Below are 24,129 nucleotides of genomic sequence, written 5' to 3' on the forward strand. Positions count from 1 at the left end.
TGTTAGTATGAATTCCTTGAATATCTATGATGCTAATGATATGCAAAGCCACAAGCTTGGGGAAGCTATGTTTGATGCAGATGATATTTTTTGTCCCCCAAATTTTGATGAGCAAATTTATTATGATTAAAGCATGCCTCCTATCTATGATGATTATTGTGATGACACGTGTGCTTTAAAGAATAATGATAACAATGAAACTTGTCATCTTGATTTCAATTTTCAATCCCATGATAGTTATTTTGTTGCTCCCACTATTACTCATGAGAAGAATTTTGCTTATGTGGAGAGTATTAAATTTTCTATGCTTGTAGATCATGAAAAGAATGCTTTAAGTGCTGGTTATATTGTTGAATTCATTAATGATGCTACTGAAAATTATTATGAGGGAGGAATATATGCTTTTAGGAATTGCAATAATATCAAGTTTCCTCTCTATGTGCTTAAAGTTTTGAAGTTATACTTGTTTTGCCTTCCTATGCTAGTTGATTCTTGTTCCCACAAGTTGTTTTCTCAAAAAATCCCTATGCATAGGAAGTGGGTTAGACTTAAATGTTCGAGTCATATTCTTCATGATGCTCTCTTTATGTTACAATTCTTATCTTCTTTGTGAGCATCATTGAAATCATCATGCCTAGCTAGGGGCGTTAAACGATAGCGCTTGTTGGGAGGCAACCCAATTTTATTTTTGTTCCTTGCTTTTTGTTCCTGTTTAGTAATAAATAATATATCTAGCCTATGTTTAGATGTGGCTTTATGCTTTTTATTAGTGTTTGTGCCAAGTAGAACCTTTGGGAAGACCTGGGGAAAGTCTTGTTTATCATGCTGTAAAAAAAACAGAAACTTTAGCGCTCATGAGAATTGCTGCCATTTTTATTTGGAGAGTGATATTTAGTTAATTCTTTTTGAAGATGATTAATATATAAATTTCTCATGTCAAGAAATTTATTTGAGAATTTTATGAGTTCCATAAGTATACGTTTGATCCAGATTACTACAGACTGTTCTGTTTTTGACAGATTCTGTTTTTTCATGTGTTGTTTACTTATTTTGATGAATCTATGGCTAGTAAAATAATTTGTAAACCATAGAGAAGTTGGAATACAGTAGTTTTAACACCAATATAAATAAAGAATGAGTTCATTACAGTACCTTGAAGTGGTGACTTATTTTCTTATACTAACGGAGCTTACGAGTTTTCTGTTAAGTTTTGTGTTGTGAAGTTTTCAAGTTTTGGGTAAGGATTCGATGGACTATGGAATAAGGAGTGGCAAGAGCCTAATCTTGGGGATGCCAGAGGCACCCCAAGGTAATATTCAAGGATAGCCAAGAGCCTAAGCTTGGGTATGCCCCGGAAGGCATCCCCTCTTTTGTCTTCGTTCATCGGTAACTTTACTTGGAGCTATATTTTTATTTACCACATGATATGTGTTTTGCTTGGAGCGTCAATTTATTTTGTTAGGATTTGCTTGCTGTTATTTAGAACAATGTTTTGCATCTTTTATTTCAATAAAAGTGGCATTGATAGCCTGTACTATGCCTATTTTAGGAGTCCACATGTTGCTGTTTGAAAACAGAAAGTTTACCTCTGTTGCAATAATTCCCTAGAAAATTCAGAATGTGATAAAATGTTGAAACATTTTTCATATTAAGCTCTGATAAATTTACTACAGTGTGAATTTTCTTACATAATTTTTGGAGCTAGGGAAGTATGGATGTTGCAGCATTCTTTACAGACTATCCTGTTTAGGCAGATTGCTGTTATGTTTGCATATGTTTGCTTCTTTAATGATTCTATTTGAGGATAGGAATAATAAACATGCAGAGGCATTTAGTATGCAATTTTTAATAATAATTTTAGTGATTTGCTACAGTAGATTATGATAAGGTTTTTGCAATGGTTTATACTAACTTATCTCACGAGTCCTTATTGAGTTTTGTGTGGATAAAGCTTTTGAGATTTAGGGAGACCGTGATATGAGATGAATTAAGGAGACACAGAAGCTCAAGCTTGGGGATGCCCAAGGCATCCCAAGATAATATTTCAAGAAGTCTCAAGCATCTAATCTTGGGGATGCCCCGGTTGGCATCCCACCTTTCTTCTTCAACAACTATCGGTTAGTATCGGTTGATCCTAAGTTTTTGCTTCTTCACATGATGTTTGTCGTTTTTAGAATGTCATTTTATTTTGATTTTCTTGATGTTTGAATAGAATACCAAGATCTGAAATTCTTAAATGTTAGAGAGTCTTCACATAGTTGCATAATTATTCAACTACTCATTGATCTTCACTTATATCTTTCGGAGTAGTTTGTCAATTGCTCTAGTGCTTCACTTATATATTTTAAAGCATGGTGGCAGGAAATTAATGAACTCTAATGCTTCACTTAGATTATTTTGAGAGTCTTAAATAGCATGGTAATTTGCTTAAATAATCTTAATATGCTAGACATCCAAGAATAGTAAAAACTTTCATATAGAGTATTGAATACTAAGAGAAGTTTGATGCTTGATGATTGTTTTGAGATATGGAGGTAATAATATCAAAGTCGTGCTAGTTGAGTAGTTGTGAATTTGAGAAATGCTTGTGTTGAAGTTTGCAACTCCCGTAGCATGCACGTATGGTAAACATTGTGTAACAAATTTGAAACATGAGGTGTTATTTGATTGTCCTCCTTATGAGTGGCGGTCGGGGACGAGCGATGGTCTTTTCCTACCAATCTATCCCCCTAGGAGCATGCGCGTAGTGCCGAGGTTTTTTATGACTTGTAGATTTTTGCAATAAGTATGTGAGTTCTTTATGACTAATGTTGAGTCCATGGATTATACGCACTCTCAACCTGCCATCCTTGCTAGCCTCTTCGGTACCGTGCATTGCCCTTTCTCACATTGAGAGTTGGCGCAAACTTCGCCGGTGCATCCAAACCCTGTGATATGATACGCTCTTTCACACATAAACCTCTTTATATCTTCCTCAAAACAGCCACCATACCTACCTATTATGGCATTTCCATAGCCATTCCGAGATATATTGCCATGCAACTTTCCATCATTCTGTTCATCATGACACATTCATCATTGTCATATTGCTTTGCATGATCATGTAGTTGACATCGTATTTTTGGCAAAGCCACCGTTCATAATTTTTCATACATGTCACTCTTGGTTCATTGCATATCCCGGTACACCGCCGTAGGCATTCATATAGAGTCATCTTTGTTCTAGTATCGAGTTGTAAATAAATAGAAGTGTGATGATCATCATTATTAGAGCATTGTCCCAAGTGAGGAATAAAAAAAGGCCATAAAAAGAGAAGGCCCAAAAAAAGAGAAAGGCCATAAAAAACAGAAAAGGCACAAAATGAGAGAAAAAGAGAGAAGGGACAATGTTACTATCCTTTTACCACACTTGTGCTTCAAAGTAGCACCATGATCTTCATAGTAGAGAGTCTCTCATGTTATCACTTTCATATACTAGTGGGAATTTTTCATTATAGAACTTGGCTTGTATATTCCAACAATGGGCCTCCTCAAGTGCCCTAGGTCTTCGTGAGCAAGCAAGTTGGATGCACACCCACTAGTTTCTTTTGTTGAGCTTTCATACATTTATAGCTCTAGTGCATCCGTTGCATTTCAATCCCTACTCCTTGCATTAACATCAATCGGTGGGCATCTCCATAGCCCATTGATTAGCCTCGTTGATGTGAGACTTTCTCCTTTTTGTCTTCTCCACATAACCCCCCTCATTATATTCTATTCCACCCATAGTGCTATGTCCATGGCTCGTGCTCATGTATTGCGTGAAAGTTTATAGGTTTGAGATTACTAAAGGATGAAACAATTGCTTGGATTGTCATCGGGGTTGTGCATGATGAGAGCATTCTTGTGTGACGAAAATGAAACATGACTAAACTATATGATTTTGTAGGAATGAACTTTCTTTGGCCATGTTATTTTGAGAAGACATAATTGCTTAGTTAGTATGCTTGAAGTATTATCATTTTTATGTCAATATGAACTTTTGTCTTGAATCTTTCGGATCTGAATATTCATACAACAATTAAGAAGAATCACACTGAAATTATGCCAAGTAGCACTCCACATCAAAAATTCTGTTTTTATCATTTACCTACTCGAGGACGAGCATGAATTAAGCTTGGGGATGCTGATACGTCTCCAACGTATCTATAATTTTTTATTGCTCCATGCTATATTATTTACTGTTTTGAATGTTTATGGGCTTTATTATACACTTTTATATCATTTTTGGGACTAACCTATTAACCTAGAGCCCAGTGCCAGTTTCTGTTTTTACCCTGTTTTAGGGTTTCGAAGAAAAGGAAAACCAAACGGAGTCCAATTGACCTGAAACTTCACGGAACTCATTTTTGGAAGGAAAGAAGCCCAGAAGACTTGGAGTGCACGTCGGGGGATCTGCAAGGAGGTCACGAGGCAGGGGGCGCGCCCTCCACCCTCGTGAGCCCCTCGTGGCCCCCCTGACGTACTTCTTCCGCCTATATATCTCCATATACCCTAAAAACATCCGTGAGCACAATAGATCGGGAGTTCCGCCGCCAGAAGCCTCCGTAGCCACCGAAAGCCAATCTAGATTCGTTCCGGCACCCTGCCGGAGGGGGAAACCCCTCTCCGGTGTCCATCTTCATCATCCCGGTGCTCTCCATGACGAGGAGGGAGTAGTTCTCCCTCGGGGCTGAGGGTATGTACCAGTAGCTATGTGTTTGATCTCTCTCTCTCGTGTTCTTGAGGTGATACGATCTTGATGTATCGCGAGCTTTGCTATTATATTTGGATCCTATGATGTTTCTTCCCCCCTCTACTCTCTTATAATGAATTGAGTTTCCCCTTTGAAGTAATCTTATTGGATTGAGTCTTTAAAGATTTGAGAACACTTGATGTATGTCTTGTCGTGGATATCTGTGGTGACAATGGGATATCACGTGATTCACTTGATGTATGTTTTGGTGATCAACTTGCGGGTTCCGCCCATGAACCTATGCATAGGGGTTGGCACACGTTTTCGTCGTGATTCTCCGGTAGAACTTTGGGGCACTCTTTGAGGTCCTTTGTGTTGGTTGAATAGATGAATCTGAGATTGTGTGATGCATATCGTATAATCATACCCACGGATACTTGAGGTGACATTGGAGTATCTAGGTGACATTAGGGTTTTGGTTGATTTGTGTCTTAAGGTGTTATTCTAGTACGAACTCTAGGGTTGTTTGTAACACTTATAGGAATAGCCCAACGGATTGATTGGAAAGAATAACTTTGAGGTGGTTTCGTACCCTACCATAATCTCTTTGTTCGTTCTTCGCTATTAGTGACTTTGGAGTGACTCTTTGTTGCATGTTGAGGGATAGTTATGTGATCCAATTATGTTATTATTGTTGAGAGGACTTGCACTAGCGAAAGTATGAACCCCAGGCCTTATTTCCACGCATTGCAATACCGTTTACGCTCACTTTTATCATTAGTTACCTTGCTGTTTTTACAATTTCAGATTACAAATACCTTTATCTACTATCCATATACCACTTGTATCACCATCTCTTCGCCGAACTAGTGCACCTATACAATTTACCATTGTATTGGGTGTGTTGGGGACACAAGAGACTCTTTATTATTTGGTTGCAGGGTTGCTTGAGAGAGACCATCTTCATCCTACGCCTCCTAAGGATTGATAAACCTTAGGTCATCCACTTGAGGGAAATTTGCTACTGTCCTACAAACATCTGCACTTGGAGGCCCAACAACATCTACAAGAAGAAGGTTGTGTAGTAGAAATCAATATTGCACGTACCTGGACACTCGAGGTTTATTATTAAGGGCATTGTTCAGCCCGGCATATGTTATAAAGACCGAATACCTTAGGGAGTGTTCGGCGTCGCGAGTTTGGCCTTATATACATCAGCTCTGAATCATGTCTTTGGTCAAATGTTGGGTTTTCCCGGCTCCCGTGTTTTGCTACCTTACGTTCCGCTCTATCGGCTAAGGCAGCACCGGGAGAACTACTGCAATTGTGCCCTAGTTCATCCGGATGAGCACCTCAGTAGAGAAAGCCGAAAACTGACTGTCATGATAAAGCGCGAGACTGGTCAACCACTCGATGACTTAGCGGAATCTTCTGGATTCCTCCGCATTAATGAAGGGCCGTTTCCCGGTCATGTACGTACGCGCCCCGTATTCGGACGAGCACGGAAGTACCAGGGGCTATATAATAGTCCCACCGTCAAACTCCTATGGCTAAGTGAAAGTGTTAAAGCAATATAGTCCGATTGCCTCGTTCGCTGCGGTACCACCTCCTTCATGGATCAAGACGTTGGATCAAGTGTGAATACGCGTTTTTTGCGAACACCCCCGCATTATATGCGTGGGGGCTGAAGCCGACGACTGCAAACTTTCAGGTTATATACATATATACATAAACGGCCGCACAGGAGGCATCATAATACTTTCAGGCAAAAGTATAAACACGGCCCTTATAATTCAATAAAACATTGTTTTTACAGTGGGAATACATGTCACTAGAACATAATATTCTTCGAGCACTGAGCCTCTATCGAACGAGCGCCTTCAAGGACTTCTTCAAAGTAGTGCTCGGCAGCTACTCGGCCCACGGCCGAACCCTGTGTTGCTATAGTGGTGGCCTCCATCTCTGCCCAGTATGTCTTGACACAAGCAAGTGCCATCCGCGCACCCTCTATGCACGCCGACCTCTTCATAGCGTCGATGTGCGGCACAACACCAAGGAATTGTTGCACTAAAGTAAAGTAACTATTTGGCCTTGGCCCTTCCGGCCATAGATGATCCACAACAGACCTCATGGCAAGTCTGTACAACCTATGGAGCTAGGCCCACTCGGCCATTCGCTCATTCAACAACAGTGGACGCACTGGAGCATGGAACTGTGACCAGAACAGCTTTTCCACTTCACGATCTTTTTGATCCTTGAAGTACTCGGCCGCATCAGCAGCACTTGCTGCCAAATCCACGTATGCGTATGCAAAACTCCATAGTTGATCAAGAGGGGCATGCTTCGGATCTCCGAACTTAGTCGGCAACAAAAAGGGCTTCCCAGCCGTGATATCTCCAGCTTGACGCAGCTCCTCCTTCGCCGCTCTGATTTTGGAGCGGGCTTCCTTGGCTACTACCATGGCCTTCTCTAGGTTTGTCGCCTTCGCTCGGCTTTCTTTTTCAAGAAGCTGGTAACGGTCGGCGGCATCTTTCAACTCAACGGCCATCTTGGCCATTCTTTCCTTGCTTTGTCAATGCGCGGCCTGTTCGGCCCTCAACTCTTCGACCGCCTTTAGAGCGGCCGCATCGGTATTCCTGGCTTGTTCCTTGGCTCGGGCAAGTTCCGCCCGAAGGATCTCCACGGTGGCAGCTCCATCTGCAGCCACAACATATTAAAGATACTGGCATCATGCTCCTCTTACTATGTGTTGATCACCGGAGAAATCACATACCTGTGCCTCGTCGAGCCGCTTGTTGACAAGCATGATGTCGGCATCTGCCGCATCAAGTTGCCGCTTCAGCTCGGCAAACTCACCAGTCCGGCTAGCCACCGAACTTTCAGCCACCTGCACATGAAGGCAACCTGATTATTACCTGGGACTATGATCCTCTGTTTGCCGCCGTTGGCGACGGCAACCAGAGTTTCAGGGGCTACTATCTGCATAGGGCACACCTAACATGTGCGGTACTGTCAAAAACATACATTATTTCACGTACCTCAAAGCCTTTCAGCAGACTCATAAAAGCTTCATGCAACCCGCTTTCGGTGGATGAAATCCTCTCAATCACCGTACCCATTAGCGTACGATGCGCTTCTGAGATGGCCGCTTGCTCCAGAAGACCCTTCAGTGCGTCTGATCGCACACTGGACAGTTCCGGACTCTTTCTGTTGCTCTCTTTAGGAGCCAAATACTGAGGACTTCGGGTGGCCAAAGGATTACCCTCTGGCCTTGGCGGATCAGGAGAAACCCTCCGCGACGACACTTCAGGGTCTCCCGCCTCATGAGGCAGGGTGGTAGGGGGAGGTGTTTCGCTCTCCATCATCTCCGGAAGAAGATCCCCCGAAGACGAACTCTATCGAGAAGGGCTACTATCTGAACTACAAGATATATACTTCGGTTATTGTCTTCAGAAGTAATATAGGATATTTCTACTATTAAGTACCTTTTGTTTACTTACAGCTTGGTAGAGGGCTGATCCCCTTGCGGGCATGGTGCGGCAAGAGTACCCTCCGAGGCAGGACCATCTAGCGAAGATTTCTTCCCCCATTTGGAAACCTTTGTTTCCGGGTCTTCAGAAGTGGTCATCTTCCTTCCTTGGGGAGAGAGAATTTCAGATTCTTCTCCCTGGTTATCCTCCTTCACGGAGGCGCTAATTCCCCCGGCTTGGATGAATAATGAGTGAGGCCTGCTTTCAGCCTCTTTATTCTCCCCTTTATCTTCCCCTGAGGGCGCCTGATAAGGCGCCGGCTCGAGCATTCTAGCTAGTACTGGATTCGCTGAGCCTTCGGGAAGGGGGGCCAAACACCTGATCATCTTCGCCTTTGTTACCCAATCCTGGTCAAAGAGCGACTTTTCAGAATGATGTTGTGATAAATAAAAAGACAGCGTGTTCGGCCACGGGATTACTTACTTGGGTATCTGGGCGATTACAGCTCAGACTCGCATCCTCGGTGGTGTCTGGACACTTTATTTGTGGTCCGAAGAACAACTTGTACATCTCTTCGAGCGTCATGCCAAGGAAGTGCTGAATAGTTCGCGGTCCCTCCGGGTTGAATTCCCACATACGGAGGGGTCGACGTTTGCAAGGCGGGACCCGACGAACTAGCATGACTTGCATTACCGCGACTAGGCTGACATCTCTCTCAAGGAGATCTCGGATGCGACTCTGCAGTATCGGCACATCATTTACTGTCCCCCAGTCTAGCCCCTTGTTGATCCATGATGTCAGTTGTGGTGGGGGGCCCGAGCGAAAGGCAGGGGCGGCTACCCACTTGGTACTCCGGGAGCGGTGATATAAAACCACTCCAGTTGTCGTAAACTGGACACCTCCGGGAAGGAACCCTCTGGCCATGTAGTATCAGTGTTTTTTGCTTATTATGGCACCTCCGCACTCTGCATGTCGCCCCTCGATCATCTTCGGCTTCACATTGAAAGTCTTGAGCCACAGGCCGAAGTGTGGGGTAATGCGGAGGAAGGCCTCACATAAGACGATGAACGACGAGATGTGAAGGAGGAAATCCGGGGCCAGATCATGGAAATACAGCCCATAATAAAACATGAGCCCCCTAACAAAGGGATCCAGAGCGAGGCCTAGCCCTCGGAGGAAGTGAGAGATGAATACAACGCTCTCGCCGGGCTTGGGAGTGGGAATGACCTGCCCTCGAGCAGGCAGCATGTGCCAGATTTCGCCGGTCAAGTACCTGGCCTCTCTTAGCTTCTTGATGTCTTCCTCTGTGACAGAGGAAGGCATCCACCGACCTTGAAGGTTGGATCCGGACATGGTTGAAGGTCTGAAGCGCCTGACCTGAGCCTTGGGTGTTGGAACTCGAGGCGGGGGAAGGATTCGATTGAGTACGAGAAGGAAAAAAGGACATGCCTTGGCCTCTTTATAAAGAGGGTGAATATCAAGCGTCCTCCTCGTGGCCGTTTGGGACTTGCCTAAAATCGAGGAGTCATACCAACGGGCACGATTGGGTTGCCCACGTCCGTAGTGATGAGAATCCCGTGATAAGGGGACACGATCTCTGCTTCGACAAGACGTGTCAAGAAAACCGTCTCACGATATGTGTAGTGTTGGTTGAGAAAAACGGTTCGAATAATGACCGGGCCATGGCGTGATGTCATGTTGCTAAACGTGTCAGCAGATTAGATTTGTGGAAATATTATTCTCTCTACGGTGGTATGTGGAACTTGTTTTGCAGAGCCGGACACTGTCCTTGCGTTCAAAATCTTCTATGGAATATTCGGAGGAGGAACCCGCCTTGCAATGCCGAAGACAAATCTGCGCGCCGGACTCATCGTCATTGAAGCCTGGTTCAGGGACTACTGAGGGAGTCCTGGATTAGGGGGTCTCCGGACAGCCGGACTGTTGGACTATGAAGATACAAGATTGAAGACTTCGTCCCGTGTCCGGATGGGACTCTCCTTGGCGTGGAAGGCAAGCTTGGCAATACGGATATGTAGATCTCCTCCCTTGTAACCGACTCTGTGTAACCCTAGCCCCCTTCGGTGTCTATATAAACCGGAGGGTTTAGTCCGTAGGACAACAACAATCATACCATAGGCTAGCTTCTAGGGTTTAGCCTCTACGATCTCATGGTAAATCAACTCTTGTAATATTCATATCATCAATATCAATCAAGCAGGACGTAGGGTATTACCTCCATCAAGAGGGCCCGAACCTGGGTAAACATCGTGTCCCCCGCCTCCTGTTACCATCCGCCTTAGACGCACAGTTCGGGACCCCCTACTCGAGATCCGCCGGTTTTGACACCGACATCCTTCGACTCTGCTCCTTCTCCCCTTTACTTTGCATCCGCACCCTCCACCTTCGACACGACTGTTGTACGTCTCCGGCCGCCACAAAGGTATTGCCAGACGTCCACTGTTGTATGTCTCCGGCCGTCACAGAGGTATTGACTTTTTTTGACCTTGCTGTTCAGACCAACGTTTGAGACGGATTTAGAGTGCCCTGTTGTAGATGCTCTTACGCTAACTTCAATGCGTCGACCCAAATGAATATTTTTTGTTTGTTTGGGTTGATCGTAGGGACGACGTTCGTATTTTTCTAGCCAGTGTGCCCAATGGCATCTGACATTAGTTTTTTTGTCTTTCAAGTTTGCTCGCACGTACGTCGGTGTAGTGAAAGCCTGCATTATCGCTCATGCTTTTAGCACAGGCACAAGTTTACTTTCATCTCTAGTTAACCCGGAGTCAAAAGAGATTTGTAGAACCCAGGGATGGGGTACGTGGATCGTGTCGTCCTGGGTCAAGATTCAGCAGTACCGACCCTCAAATTTGCTCCGGATCCATTGTTAAAAAGAAAAAAGACAAAAAAATTTAGCTCGGGCAATTTATCAAACAATTGTCGGGCATAATGAGCATCATAGGAGCGGATGGTACCTACACGGCGGTCGAAGAGGGGTGCAGAACGGCGGAGGAGGAGAAGCAGCGTGTGAGCCGGGGTGTACCGTTGCTGTTGGAGGTGACGGACTCGTCGAGTTTCGAAAGGAATGTGTCGTGGCAGCTAGGGTGAGCGGCGAAAGAGAAAGACCGAAGGAGAGAAAATGGAAGAATGGACCGCGTCTTGTAGAAGGCCATGTGGAAGACGCGCGTCTTGCCTTCCCCGCCGCTATGGACTGAAGGTAAAATACCGTACTCCACCTCGTGGTATGACTGGCGACCTAAAAGGCATCACCTGGCCTTCTACGGTGCACTTATAGCTTGACGGGTATCGTGGCCTCGGATATACGGCATCATGGGACGGGTGAATACCATGGCATCGTGTAATGGTTGCATCCCTGACCTCTGTACATTTGGACTGGATCCAGAGTGCAGTGCCGTGTCAGTGGTAAGTGGCATATAATGCCCATCCTTCTGCACCGAATTATGTATCGATCAGAATGAATGAAAACTGAACACCCTCCGTCTGTCTCGCCTTTGTTCTCAACTTCTCACCCCCGATCCATTCGTCTGCTTCTTATCCCAGTTTCTCCCAATTACCTTGCAATTCCTGTAGTTCAGGACATCGCACACCAGAATAAATACACACACATCAAAACCCTATCTCTGCATCGGAATATATAGTTTCTTCCTTGCACAACAGTATCCCCCTTCAATCTCAAACTCCTGATCTCAAGTTGTTCAAAAATGGAAGCTATTTTGTCGGCTGTTATAGGCGACTTTGTCAGCAGATTCATCTCCTTTATGACAAGCAAGTATTCAGATCTTGCATGTTCAGAGGAGAAGCAGGTGGAGAGGTTGCAGCAACTCCTTGTAAGAGTTCACGCCGTGGTTGAGGAGGCGAACGGGCGATACATCACCAACTCTGGTATGCTCCTACAACTGAAGATGCTGGCTGAGGCTATGTACAATGGTTATCATGCCCTAGACACCGTCAAGTGCAATCGACTGATCAAAGAGGGCTCCAACGAAGGTACGAGTGGCCCATTTGCGTTGTGCCTTGGCACTCCTCTCAAGCGCGCTCGTGCAAACAGCAGTAGATCAAATCACAGAGTTGGTGGCTCCGACCTGCTGCATGGTACCTTGTCAAATCTAGAAACTTTAGTTTCTAACCTGACGGAGTTTGCTATACTTTTGGGAGGATGCGAGCGCATGTCCCGTAGACCCTATGACACCTATCTGTACGTTGACAACTTCATGTTCGGCCGCAGTATCGAGAAGCAGAAAGTTCTGAACTTCTTGTTACTTCATCATAACGCTCCTGGTTCTCCAGCTGTGCTTCCAATCACCGGTGACAACCTAGTCGGAAAGAAAACTCTGGTAGCAAATGTATGCAACGATAAGAGGGTCCGCGGTCACTTCGCTTCGGTTTTGCACCTCAATGGAGACAAGTTCTGCGCAGAAGACCATGGAAGGTGCGCGTCTGCAGCAGGAAGGACATTGATTGTTGTCATATTTGCTTCAGATGTTGATTGTGAGGAATGGAAGAAGATTCACCATGCAGTGGCATGCATAAACACAGAAAGCAAGGTCATAATCGTAAGCAGGAAGGAAAGTTCAGTGAAATATGGTACTGTGAAGCCAATCCGCCTAACTAGATTACCAGCCGAGGAGTACATCTACCTCTTCAAGACACTGGCATTTGGAAGTGCAGACCCAAAGGACCACCCGAATCTGACACCAATTGCAATAGAGTTGGCGACAATGTTGGGAGGGTCATTTGTGGCAGCATACTCACTTGCCAGTGTGCTAAGGAAGGATGTAAGCTTTCAGTTCTGGCTTTCTATTTTCAACAGGTACAAGAATGTGACCGAGAATAACTTGTCCATGTTCGGCGAGCATCTGTCGCTCCGTATCAGAAGGCGCGCTCCGGTAGACATCACAAGCTTTCTTCCATCTCCTGCTGCTCCATTGTTGCTTACTCGTCCTCGAACTGAAACCGAGGTTTCCCAGAGGAGACTACCTAAAGTGACGATGGCGGACCTCATAGTGGATCCTACCATCCGTCCCAAGGGTGACTTCGATTTAGTGAAATGGAAATCACGGTTGCCACCTTATACCGAGTTTAGCTACTTCGTTCCATCTTGTGCTGAACAGAGGCATAAAACAACCGCAAGGAGGAAGCGTGAAGCAGCTATTTGTCCCTAGTGTTTCTTTTTTTTTTCTAAGCGTAAGTTTTTTATTTTTGCATGCATAACCATGAGTAAGTTATTATGTAAGTATATTGTTTCCGAAAACCAACCGGTGGTTGGATGGTTAGAAGGACAGTGGTATCTCCTGCGCACCGGAGTTTAAGTCCGGTGATACGCGTTCAGTGGGATAGTGCCCGTTCAGTCTCTCGGGGGTGCTCATAGAGGTAGGGTGTGCGTGTGTGCGTTCATAGGGATAGTCTATGCTCGTGTATATGCGCTGCTTGGATTGTACTATGTTAAATAAAGTATATTGCTTCTGCGCACTCAATGGAGTTCCATCCAATCTGCATTACGATTTGTGTTAGTATTTGCTTTCTGTCTTTTGCCTTTTTTAGTGTAAAATTTATGTTTCTTTGCCGTCCAGTGGAGATTCAATGGTCGAGTGCGCCGACACAAAAAACACATTCGAATTTGTTTTGGCCTATCCCATTATTTGAGAATTCCATTTTAATTGGAAAAATAATATTCCTAGCCATTCAACTTCCATGGGACAAAATTATAACGGTTCAGATTAAATTGAAAACCACCTAGTGATGTTAATTTTTGGCCTAGTAAATTTCAGTTGTGAGATGGGCTGAAAGAGGAAAATCTAAGCGTGCTTTAGAGGAAATGCCGGGAAAAAAAATAAGAAAACGAAAATGAGAAGAAATGGTGATGGGCTAAGGCCTCTTTTGGTTGGGGATGGAGAGAAAAGATGGGCGGTGAACTGGCTGGACTCGAGGCCCGAGTCATTTCAAGATTTGAAGTGATTTTTAGAAAATATGATAAAATTACATACATTTCAAAAATATCAAATTAACTAAAATATATATAAATTGAAGAGTGCATTATTAAGTTTATAATGTATAGAAGATACAAGTCTTGGAATTAAGAAGTTTTCCATAATTTGGCAATACTAATGAAAGAAAATATGCTCCAAAAGAATTACCAAATCTACTATATATGAAAAGGTTATAAAATTCAAAAGCGCACAAATTAAAGTGAAAAATAATTTTCAACACATTTAAGATATAAAAAGGAGGAAAGGGTGATGGGCTAAGATGGAGATGGGGAGAGACGATGGATATGTTCTGAATTTTATGAAACATATATAAGGTATGTAAAATATGGAATCAATTCCAAAAAGGCAACAAAATTTAGAAGTGCATGATTTTACACATAAGATTAGTACTCCCTCCATTTTTATATACAAGGCCACAAACTCATATTACAGGTATCAAGGCAAAAGTTAATGTCTTTTAAGTCAATGTTGCAAATCAGCTTGTTTCCTTGTTTGCCGTGTAAATTAATGTGTATTTTTTTCTTTCATGCACATCAAGCCAATGCTCCTACTTCCGCATGCATGCAAGGGATAATTAATGTCTCCTTTGCTAGTACTACGAGGCAAACACCATTAATATTGCATCGATTAGTGTTAGTGGCCTTGTATATGTGCAAATTGTAATTTTGATAGTGGCCTTGTATATAAAAATGGAGGGAGTATTTTCTTCAGCACATCTTAAAATTTCAGAGTTATGATGATGATATAATATAAGGGATGCACAAGCCAAGTAAAGCATGAAACAAAAAATATTACTCCCTCCGTCCCACAATATAAGATGTTACTACAACCGGCGGTATTGTGAAGGAGGAAAAAAATAATTGGCTTATCAAATTCTCTATCGAGCCCGGAAAAAGATCCAACAAAAGATAGAAACAAATCCACTATTGGTTTCACGTCAAGCAATATGTAGAGTAACTCCCAATATAGGAGTAAAGGCAAGGCCTAATAAAAAAAGATCGACGTGGAAAGCTCCGATTGAAATAGGATCTAAACAAGGAAGAGCACTTGTCATTCGTATACTATAAACTTGCCCATACTAATGCATGAATAGATAACTAAAATAGTTACCTTTCAAGTCTAATTACTCTCGTGTGTTTCCCTGCATAGTTGCACTGAAAAATGCTGGTTTAGTCACTCTCTTGCAACAAGGGCACATGCTAGACAAAACTTCAGCTCCCTACTATCTACATCCAAAGTAAGGCTCTTCTATATAGTCTTTTGCTTGTCTTTAGTTCCAGTCTTTAACATGTTACACCACTCACCATCTGGCATTACCTTTTATTTTTCATGATTCCTCATTTTGTTGTAAATTTCTTCAAATCATACACCCATAAACTAGTTCCAAAAGAGAACATTGAAATTTCTTCACTAAGTGAGTTGGGTTTACGGGTTTTCACCCCTTCAGAAGTAAGCACTTGTTCATAATTTTGCACAGGCTTACATCCTTTTGTTGTCTATATTTCATAACACGTTGTATTCATTTAATTTCCCTCACCCCCCTTCCCACCCCCCCCCCACCCCCCCCACCAAATTTTATTTTCTAGACCACATAAGCCTCCGACGAAAGTGTTTTTAGTTGCCATGTTATCTTTGTGATGTGAATTCAGGAAGCTAACATGAAAAAAATAAGTTACTGGTTCTAGAATTATTATCCACTACTTAAACGACACTTTGCTTATGAGATCATCATTTTGTAGTTATTCTATGTCGGATAATAGTTTGAGCATAACAGTTGTGTCTCCTTTGTTGTGCTATCTGTTTGCATAGAGAAGTTCGGTCAGTTGGCATGTGATGTTCACATCGGCCCACCTTCTAATATTGCTTTAAATCTTTCCATATTTGAGTTGTGAATATGATGTATTGTAAATCATTTTTTGCGAGTAGTGTTGTTAAGTTTGTGATTTGTGGTCATACTCATTCAAATTACTTTCATGCCACAATGCAGTTTCACAAGGTTAGATGACTTGTGGTTGATTTGTTGTAGCAAGTACCATATATTAAATTGGCAGATGCATTCAAACAAGGTGACATGCACTGACGAAGCTTCGATGTGGATCAAACATATACCTTGCAGTTTCATAGCACTGACATCTGATTTTGGTTCTGTGTTTCACACCGTAGCCATAATTAGTAACTTTGCATATTTTGAAGTGTAACCTAATATATTTTAGAGGAAGTATAATGAAATAATTATACTTTTACTTAGAGTTTTAAGTCGAGGTTTGTAAAAACAACATCACTGTCAATCCATTTTCACCCATGTTGCAGTAACATCTGGCCCACAATAAACAACCAACATATAAGCCCTCTAAAAGGAATCAGCGTGGCAAAAGCGCGCGCACACTTCTAGTCATGTATGTGTTCACATAATTCTTTTTGTAAACTTTGGATAGGAATTTTGTTTTCCTAACATACCGGGCTTCAAAAAGCCCGGGAACCAAAAGTTCACAGTCGAAACATGAAGCATATTGCTTCGGATTGCCAAAGTGTGATCAATGATATTGCCGCCAAGCAGGAAGGGAAACATGAAGTTGTCATTAGAGAACTTACCACATCCAGATCCTTATTTACGCTATGTAATTTCGTCCATGAAAAAAGAGGCCCGAATTATGAAGCCCACAATCTAGCTACGTTTGCTACTACTCTAAATCAGGGGAGGCACGCATGGCTTGGTCTCCCCCACGATACTATTTGTATTCCGATGATCATCAATGAATAAAACCTACTCTCTTCGTTCTCAAATATAAGTTTTTATAAAGATTCTAACAAGTGACTATATACGAAGCAAAATGAATGAATCTACACTCTAAAATATGTCTACATACATTTTTATATTATAGCCCATTTGAACGGAGGGAGTAGTGGATTGTGATAAAAAAAACATGGAGCCTATTGGAGTATTTTAAAAGCAGAAAGAGTGAATACGCCTTGCTCTTCATAAAGCGGGTTCAGCAGCGGCCGCGCGAGACTACCTTCGGAGACGGGCGCGTAAGCACGAAATCGCGTTGACGCCCACCACGGAAGCACATCCGGCGATGACCATGAGCGCCCCGACTCCCGCCATCCACTCGCTCAGCGCGCCGCCGCGGCCGCAGGCGCCGGCAACGCCTCCTCTCCGGCGCGCTACCTCCGCGGTATCCACCCTCCGGGAGTCCCCACAGCCGCCTCTAGCGCCCCTGAGCATCTCCTCTCGCCGCGCCGCCCTCCTCGCCCTCGTCCTGGCCGCCTCGCCGGCAAGGCCCGCCGCCGCCGCCTTCTCCTTCAGCTTCCGTACGGACACCACCACCATCTCTTCAACCGCCGGTCATGGCTATCGTTCCCCCTCACTCTTCTTGCTTTCCTCGCTGGTGTGTGCGCAGCTGGGCCGAAGGAGTTGCTGCGGGAGCAGAAGAGGAAGTCGGCGCGCTTCCTCCTCGCGCCCATCGCTGCCTCCCGCGAGACCCTCGTCAAGGCCCAGAACCTTCTCGGTATTCTCCAATGGCTTAGTTTATCCTCCTATAATTTTGTCTTGCAGTTCTCGGCAATTGTGACCTTCGAAATGCAGCTTCGGAGAATGCGTCTGCGGCGGACGCGGAGGAGGTGAGGGGGCGGCTGAGCGCGGCGGGGAGGGACTGCGTGCCGCGGGAGAGGAACTCGGTAGTCGCCTTTCAGTCACGAACCGGCGTCGAGGTTGGGGGGCTTGCACTAGCCATGGGTGGTTTCTCTTTGCATTTTTGGTGTTCCAAGTGTTTGATGAAATTACCCGCAGGTCTGCACATTCAGCTTGATTCTGAAGAATGCCGCGTCGCTGCTCGACGATAAGGATCCTCTCAAGGTTGAAGCTGATACCAGCCTTGCAGAGCTAATACAGTAGGTTTATCTTGGACATCTCAAGAAGCTTGCCAAATTTCTGTATATTATTGTGTCAACTGTCGAGTAAACTATCGGGTCTTTTTTTGTGGCAAAATTGATCGTTAGTTAACCTTGTGCAGATCATTCTCTGACCTGGGAACTGTGGTGGAGAACAGTAACTTTGAGCTCAGTGATGATAGGTGAGTGATGTGGCCTCGCCACTCAACTTGTTTCTTTACTAAAAAAGTTCCCATAACCAACCATTTCTCTGTGTTTCCGATAGGCCTTATTAGGGGTGCTCATGTTGGTTTTTAGCCAGGTTAAACCCAGCAAGCACTAGTTTTATTACTAATGATTGTTACCACTTTTTCAAGTTCCTAGTTCAGGTGATGGTTTCAAACAGTTGAAACAGTTTTATAAAACCGTGTTTAAGTACCCATAGGTCTTATGTATCGTTAATTTGTCATCACAGGTTATTTTCATATTTATATTCTTTACTGTGAAAAGTCTTTTCATATTGCAATCAAGTAAAATTTACACTTTTGTTCACTAATACTCCTAGGTAGGATTTAAATACCAATGTCGATGTGCCCATTCCTTGACTTTCCTTACAAAAAGAGTTTTATAATGTAGATTATAGTTCTGTATTTTCCATGAAACTGCTTTGGAGTCTTCTTAAGCTAGTAAACTCGCTGGCGCTTACCAACTTCACTGTACTGCAGAAAGAAGATGAAGGATGACCTGCTGAGCACTATCTCCGCCCTTGATAAATACGAACAGGGTGTTAAGGATTGTTTAGGTGTATAGAATACTTTGCTGATTTTCGTTAAGTTTACTCTGAAGCAACTCTTGAGGATTGAAATCATTTCAGAATATAAATCGTTTTGTTTTCCTGCCATGTGTGGTAAGGGTTTTGCTTGCCTCTGGTCTTTTCTCACCATTGCCTTTTTTGTTCAATACAGTTTGTATATTTTGTTTGGCAAATGCGATTCATAGTAAATAGAATCGCTCACCCTATTGGACAAATGAAATAACAAGAGTTATTGGTTCAGATAAGATATATGTCACTTCCTTCAGTGTTTTCTATCTGTTGTGTTTCGGTTACCTCGTTTAATGTTTTCCATCTCTTGGGTTCCACATTTTATCAGAATGTTTAATGCCAGTAAAATATATATACATGCATCTTCCTGTAGTGTGGTTCCCTTCCTTCGCTTTGTGTACCATGAGATTGTTTTATGCTCACACTTATTGATGATTTTTAATGAACTGTGATTGCTTGGAAGGTACTATAAATGGGCGAAGAACTGGGCAAATCCTTGATAAAGTGCACCTTTCAGTCCGAGATAATCCACAAAATCTTGTCAGTGAAAAATATCGATAAGTGTATTATACAAACTCACGTCTGGGTTTGAGTGCGACCGTACTCTCCAAGTAATCAGAGGAAAATGAAGAATCATAATTATTTCAAACAGCGATCCAGTGCATATAAAGCCTTATAAAGTGGTGTGATCATCTGGAGAAGCAGAGGCTTCTACCAAATACAATCTGCGGCATGGTGTGCCATCCTCTGGATTAGTCTCCACTGATCTTGGCAATCTCCTCAGCTTATCAAACAGATTTTGTGGATGATTTAGGAGACCAAAATGTGCTTGGGGGTCTCCAATTTGTGACAACATTGCTTGAGAGAACCCCATAGAAGGCAGAAGGAGATCAGGGCTGTCGTGGTAGAAATGGTACATCGTCTGCGACAGCGACGCCGCATTCTTGTTCATGAAGTCAGCAAGGAGGACTGTGCAGGCTAAGGTGCGGCATGCCGCAATTGTTTCAAGGACTTGCATTGCATGCACATGATGAAGGTAATAGAGGATTCCTTCAAGAACCCATACGGTATTTCTTTCAGGAACATACCCACAACTCTGTAGCTTGGTCATCCAGTCAACATCTCGTATGTCAGCAGGAACCCTAGTCAACGATTTTGCCATCATGGTGAGTTTTTGATGATTTCCAGAACTCATTGCTTCATGCAGAATATCTGATTTCATATCTAGGAGATCTGCAAAGTCGAGTTCAAATACAGCGCATTCCTTTAGGCAGCCCAGTCGATAGGCTCTTGCGTCCATCCCTATAAAAACAATATTTATCCAAGTCAGTCCTTTATTTCGTCAAAGTAAAAGTGTGCTGTACATGTGAACATATCTCCCAAGTTTCTTCATCAGGTTTGTGCAATGCTTCAAAATGAAAAAAATACTATTAATGAAAAATGCTAGAGTTTAATTGTGCAGCTCTACATGTTTCATCAGCTGCAAAATGCTCAATGTCTTCTTCTAGCAATCTTTTGTGCAATTGCTGAAAAGCGTTAGAATGTTCAGGGATGAGCCTCAAATGCATTGCTGAATACATAGCGAATTTCGGCAAACTGTCATGTATCCAAAGGAAAATTTGCTTGTGGAAGTTTGGGTTTCTATAGATGCTCATCTGTAGCTGCTGAAAAAGAAATCGATGTTTTTCTTTTCTTGGAACATTATGTGCGTGTCCTTTACTCCCCTAGGTAGATACCAACAAAATGTCCTGGTACACTGTATCTAGAGAAAAAAAATATCCTGGTCTACGTGGGCGCCAACCGATGGAGGATATAAATGCCAGGGTCTTGAAGGCATGAAGTTTTTCCGCAAAAAAGAAGAGGACATGAAGTTGATGTGTCAAGTGCTCTTTGGAGTCTGGACAAATCACACTCATATTTTGCCTGTACTAAAATTTACATCCCTACATTACTGGATAGCTTTGCTCTTGCTGCAGTGTCGCCGGGTGTCTCCATTGCTGGCCACAATTGTGTAATTTGTTTTGTTTCCCTTTCCGTCTACATGTACAGTGATAATGTCTCTCGTGGACCTTGTTTTTTTCCTCGAATCGATCAGGGTTTCTTTCCCCCGCAAAAAAGAAAAAGATCAGAGTTTTTCTTTCACACTGATTGTTTTCCAAAAGTGATCCACATAAGTTTTCTGCCACGTATAAAATCTGCAGGGTGGAAAAAGACTGGCACAGAGGAGGGACCGTTGCCTACCAATGAAACTCCCGTTTAAGATTTTGAGGATGCTTTTCTATATATTTCAAGTCAGTTTGGGTATTATGATGGATTATGACAGTACCGTTTAGTTAAATGATATTTTCGCCTGTATTTGTTTTGCCACTTTGCTTTGCTGATGTTCTTGTGAAAATACTTATTTTTCTGTGGAATGTTATACTTGTGAAAATATGATATGAAGCCTGCTGGATAGTATAGTAGAATTTAAACTATTTTAATGGTATTGGCCTTTCAAAAAAATTACTTTGATAGGATCTGGAAAATATGCTGTAAATCATTCACAACTCTTTTGTGCATCTGTTTTTCTAAAAGGTGAAATGACACTTTGTGAGGTCTCTGGTCATAAATAGATGAGCTCGTACACTAACTTAGTCTGCAGTATGCATTTTTACTACTGTTTTTGCTGGCATATGTTAGTTAAAGGAAATTATTAACTTATATTGTGAAAAAAAATCACGACACGCTAATTGGTACTATTTTCAGTTTACCAATCAAAATATATTTTTATACAAACTGAAAATTATCTACTGTGTTGTTTCTAGAAATTCATCTATTTGCAAATGGTTAAGCTATTTAAGCTTGCAGATACCATGGTGTTTCACAACCACGATGAAAACTAATTGCCCATTCGACAGAAGTAATTTCAAAATCTTTGGAAACACACACCCATTTTGTTTGAAGCATGTGCAATTGTGTAAGTAAAACTATTATTCTGTTTGATGGAAGCAATTATATTTCATTAAAGCAACTATTTAGTCATCATAAACAAATTGAAGCACGAACCAGACCGAAATGCCAAAACATGTTAAAAGCGTTTCAACCAGTGGAATAAGCAATCAATTGTAAAACAAACAAATACTCTGTGTGCGATGCATGGAGCTTGCATCCGTGTAATACGAAGATGCATTTCAAACTTTGAATTCGCAACACATTTCACCAAGGAATGCCACGTGCACAGTAGCTACGCACAGCACAGCGAGGCTGTGTTACTTGTGTAGGCGTGACGAACCTGCGCCGAGGAGGACGACCTGCGCGGCGCCGCCGAGGCCGGCGACGGCGGCCTCGATGCGGGCGTCGAACCAGAGCGTGCGCACGGCGATCATGACCCCGTGCACCTCGCGCGCGCCGGTGCGCTCGTCGCGGCGCATCCTCTCGTGGAGGCCCCTGAGGTGGCGCTCCCCGGCCAGCACCCCGGCGGCCGGGTCCCGCACGGCGCCCGCCCACAGCGCCCGCACGGCCGCCGTCTGGCACGCGCTCTGCAGCACGGGGTCCCACTCCGCCTCCACCCGCGCGTGCAGCGCCCGCACCCCCTCCGCCGCCAGCTGCTCCATCGCCGCCGCCAGCACGCCCTCGCCCTCCTCCAGCCTCTGCTCGCCATTGGCGCCCGCCTTCCCCTCTTGGGACGACGACATGACCGACCAGCTGCGTGGCTCTCGGCGCGGCGGCCGGGCTCTGCCGCTGGCTGTCCGGGGGGGCGGGATGAGGGGGTAGCGCGCAGCGGCCAGCCGGCCACACGATGGCATGGCTAAGCCGCATATATAGTGCGCGTGGCCGGCCCCGGCCCGTTCCTGTTCCGGCGGGGCAGCGTGGGCGTGACGGCGTGCACTTGATCGGCGGGGCCTCCCCCGCTTTACGTCGATCGCTCGTTGTATGGGAGGGGATAAGGGGAAGAGGACCACCCGTCGGCATGGGCTTAGCCAGTTCGGCGCTCGTGACCTGCGTACGGCACGGGTGGTGCCTGTTTTTTCAGCTGCTTCTCCTGGGCGCGTAGTACGGCCAGGCTCCCGGCCGGGGTCGGCGAAACTGTGGCGCGACGGCGACGGCGCGTGGCCGGTTGCGAGTAATAGCTAGGCGAGTGGCGCTGTCGCGCGGCGGAGGCGACAAGCACGTGCGCGCGCGGGGCGGCCGTTGGGCTCCGGCCGCCCGCGACAAGGCCGGCCACGCCCTTTTGTTGCCAGCTATGGCTGTGCACCGCCACCGAGGACCGATTGTGTGTGCTGTGGCGCGAGTGTGAGCGTGCGAGCACCGGGTGCGGAGGGGGGACGCGTCGATTCTCTGCCATGTGAAATCACTTTTTTGAGCTTTATTTATTTTTGGGGGTTTTTTTTTAGCTTTATTGAGATAACGAAGTCGAAACAACAATTTTGTGAATAATGAAATGTTTGAAATTACTTTTTGAAATGATGGAGCCTCTCTGAAATAGTAGTGACCAAATAATGAATTCTCGCTGAAATGGTCGAAATCCATTTCTAATTAATAATTAACCCGTTATGAAATAACTGAAATATCTCGGCGTAGGTGCATTCACTTGTTTGAAGCAACCAAATCTATCTGTAATAGTTGAAATCAACTTTTAAAGACACTGCAATATTTCCAAAATATTGAAATATATCTTAAATAGTTGAAACCACTTTTTTTGCGAGATGAAACCACTTTTCTGGAATAATGAAAAATTGAAAACATTTCTGAAACAAATGGAATCACCTTTTTGGAATAATGGAACCTTTCTAAAACAAATGGATCGCTTTTTTGGAATAATGAAACCTTTCTGAAATAGGTGACATCATTTGGGGGGGGGGGGATAATGTAATCTGTTGAAACAATATTATCTTGCTAAAATCAGTTATTTGTAATCTTTGAATTATTTTACAATTTACCGAAAAATTAAGACATGAGTAAGTACTATTTAGAATATTTTGCTATATCAATATCAAAATCCATATACAGAATAAGAAAAAGTGCGGTGAACCAGGGGCATCTCGATATGTAGAAAATTGGCCTATTTTATGTCAGAAGGTTTTGCTAAAACTAATCATGTTATATTTCTCTGTATAAGTTGACAGCTCTGAGATATGAACCAAGTGGAAAGATCAAGTTTAGATGAGAAAACATGACCTCAATGACTTACACATATCTAAAAGATGTGGCACAAGTTTGGCTAAGTCGACTAAAAGTTGAGAAATTACGCTAAATGGGGTAAAAT

General features: G+C 43.7%; 3 protein-coding genes across 3 annotated transcripts; 2 read left to right on the top strand and 1 right to left on the bottom strand.

Annotated features, from left to right (window-relative positions):
• Window positions 1-11,794: 11,794 nt before the first annotated feature.
• LOC125506024 lies at window positions 11,795-13,557 on the top strand. Its single transcript, XM_048670909.1, has one exon. It carries the CDS (start codon window positions 11,906-11,908, stop codon window positions 13,364-13,366), a length of 1,461 nt encoding a protein of 486 aa, XP_048526866.1. The 5' UTR covers window positions 11,795-11,905; the 3' UTR covers window positions 13,367-13,557.
• Window positions 13,558-17,194: 3,637 nt separating this feature from the next.
• LOC125510733 lies at window positions 17,195-18,979 on the top strand. Its single transcript, XM_048675985.1, has 6 exons — window positions 17,195-17,503; window positions 17,593-17,700; window positions 17,778-17,902; window positions 17,982-18,082; window positions 18,205-18,264; window positions 18,787-18,979. Exons 1-6 carry the CDS (start codon window positions 17,269-17,271, stop codon window positions 18,869-18,871), a joined length of 714 nt encoding a protein of 237 aa, XP_048531942.1. The 5' UTR covers window positions 17,195-17,268; the 3' UTR covers window positions 18,872-18,979.
• Window positions 18,980-19,380: 401 nt separating this feature from the next.
• Window positions 19,381-22,847, bottom strand: LOC125510732 (putative S-adenosyl-L-methionine-dependent methyltransferase Mvan_1344). Its single transcript, XM_048675984.1, has 2 exons — window positions 22,156-22,847; window positions 19,381-20,186 (listed from the first exon to the last, which is right to left on the bottom strand). Exons 1-2 carry the CDS (start codon window positions 22,667-22,669, stop codon window positions 19,558-19,560), a joined length of 1,143 nt encoding a protein of 380 aa, XP_048531941.1. The 5' UTR covers window positions 22,670-22,847; the 3' UTR covers window positions 19,381-19,557.
• Between the last annotated feature and the right edge of the window lie 1,282 nt (window positions 22,848-24,129).

This window comes from Triticum urartu, chromosome 5 (assembly GCF_003073215.2).
Source record: "Triticum urartu cultivar G1812 chromosome 5, Tu2.1, whole genome shotgun sequence".
Lineage (NCBI taxonomy): Eukaryota > Viridiplantae > Streptophyta > Magnoliopsida > Poales > Poaceae > Triticum > Triticum urartu.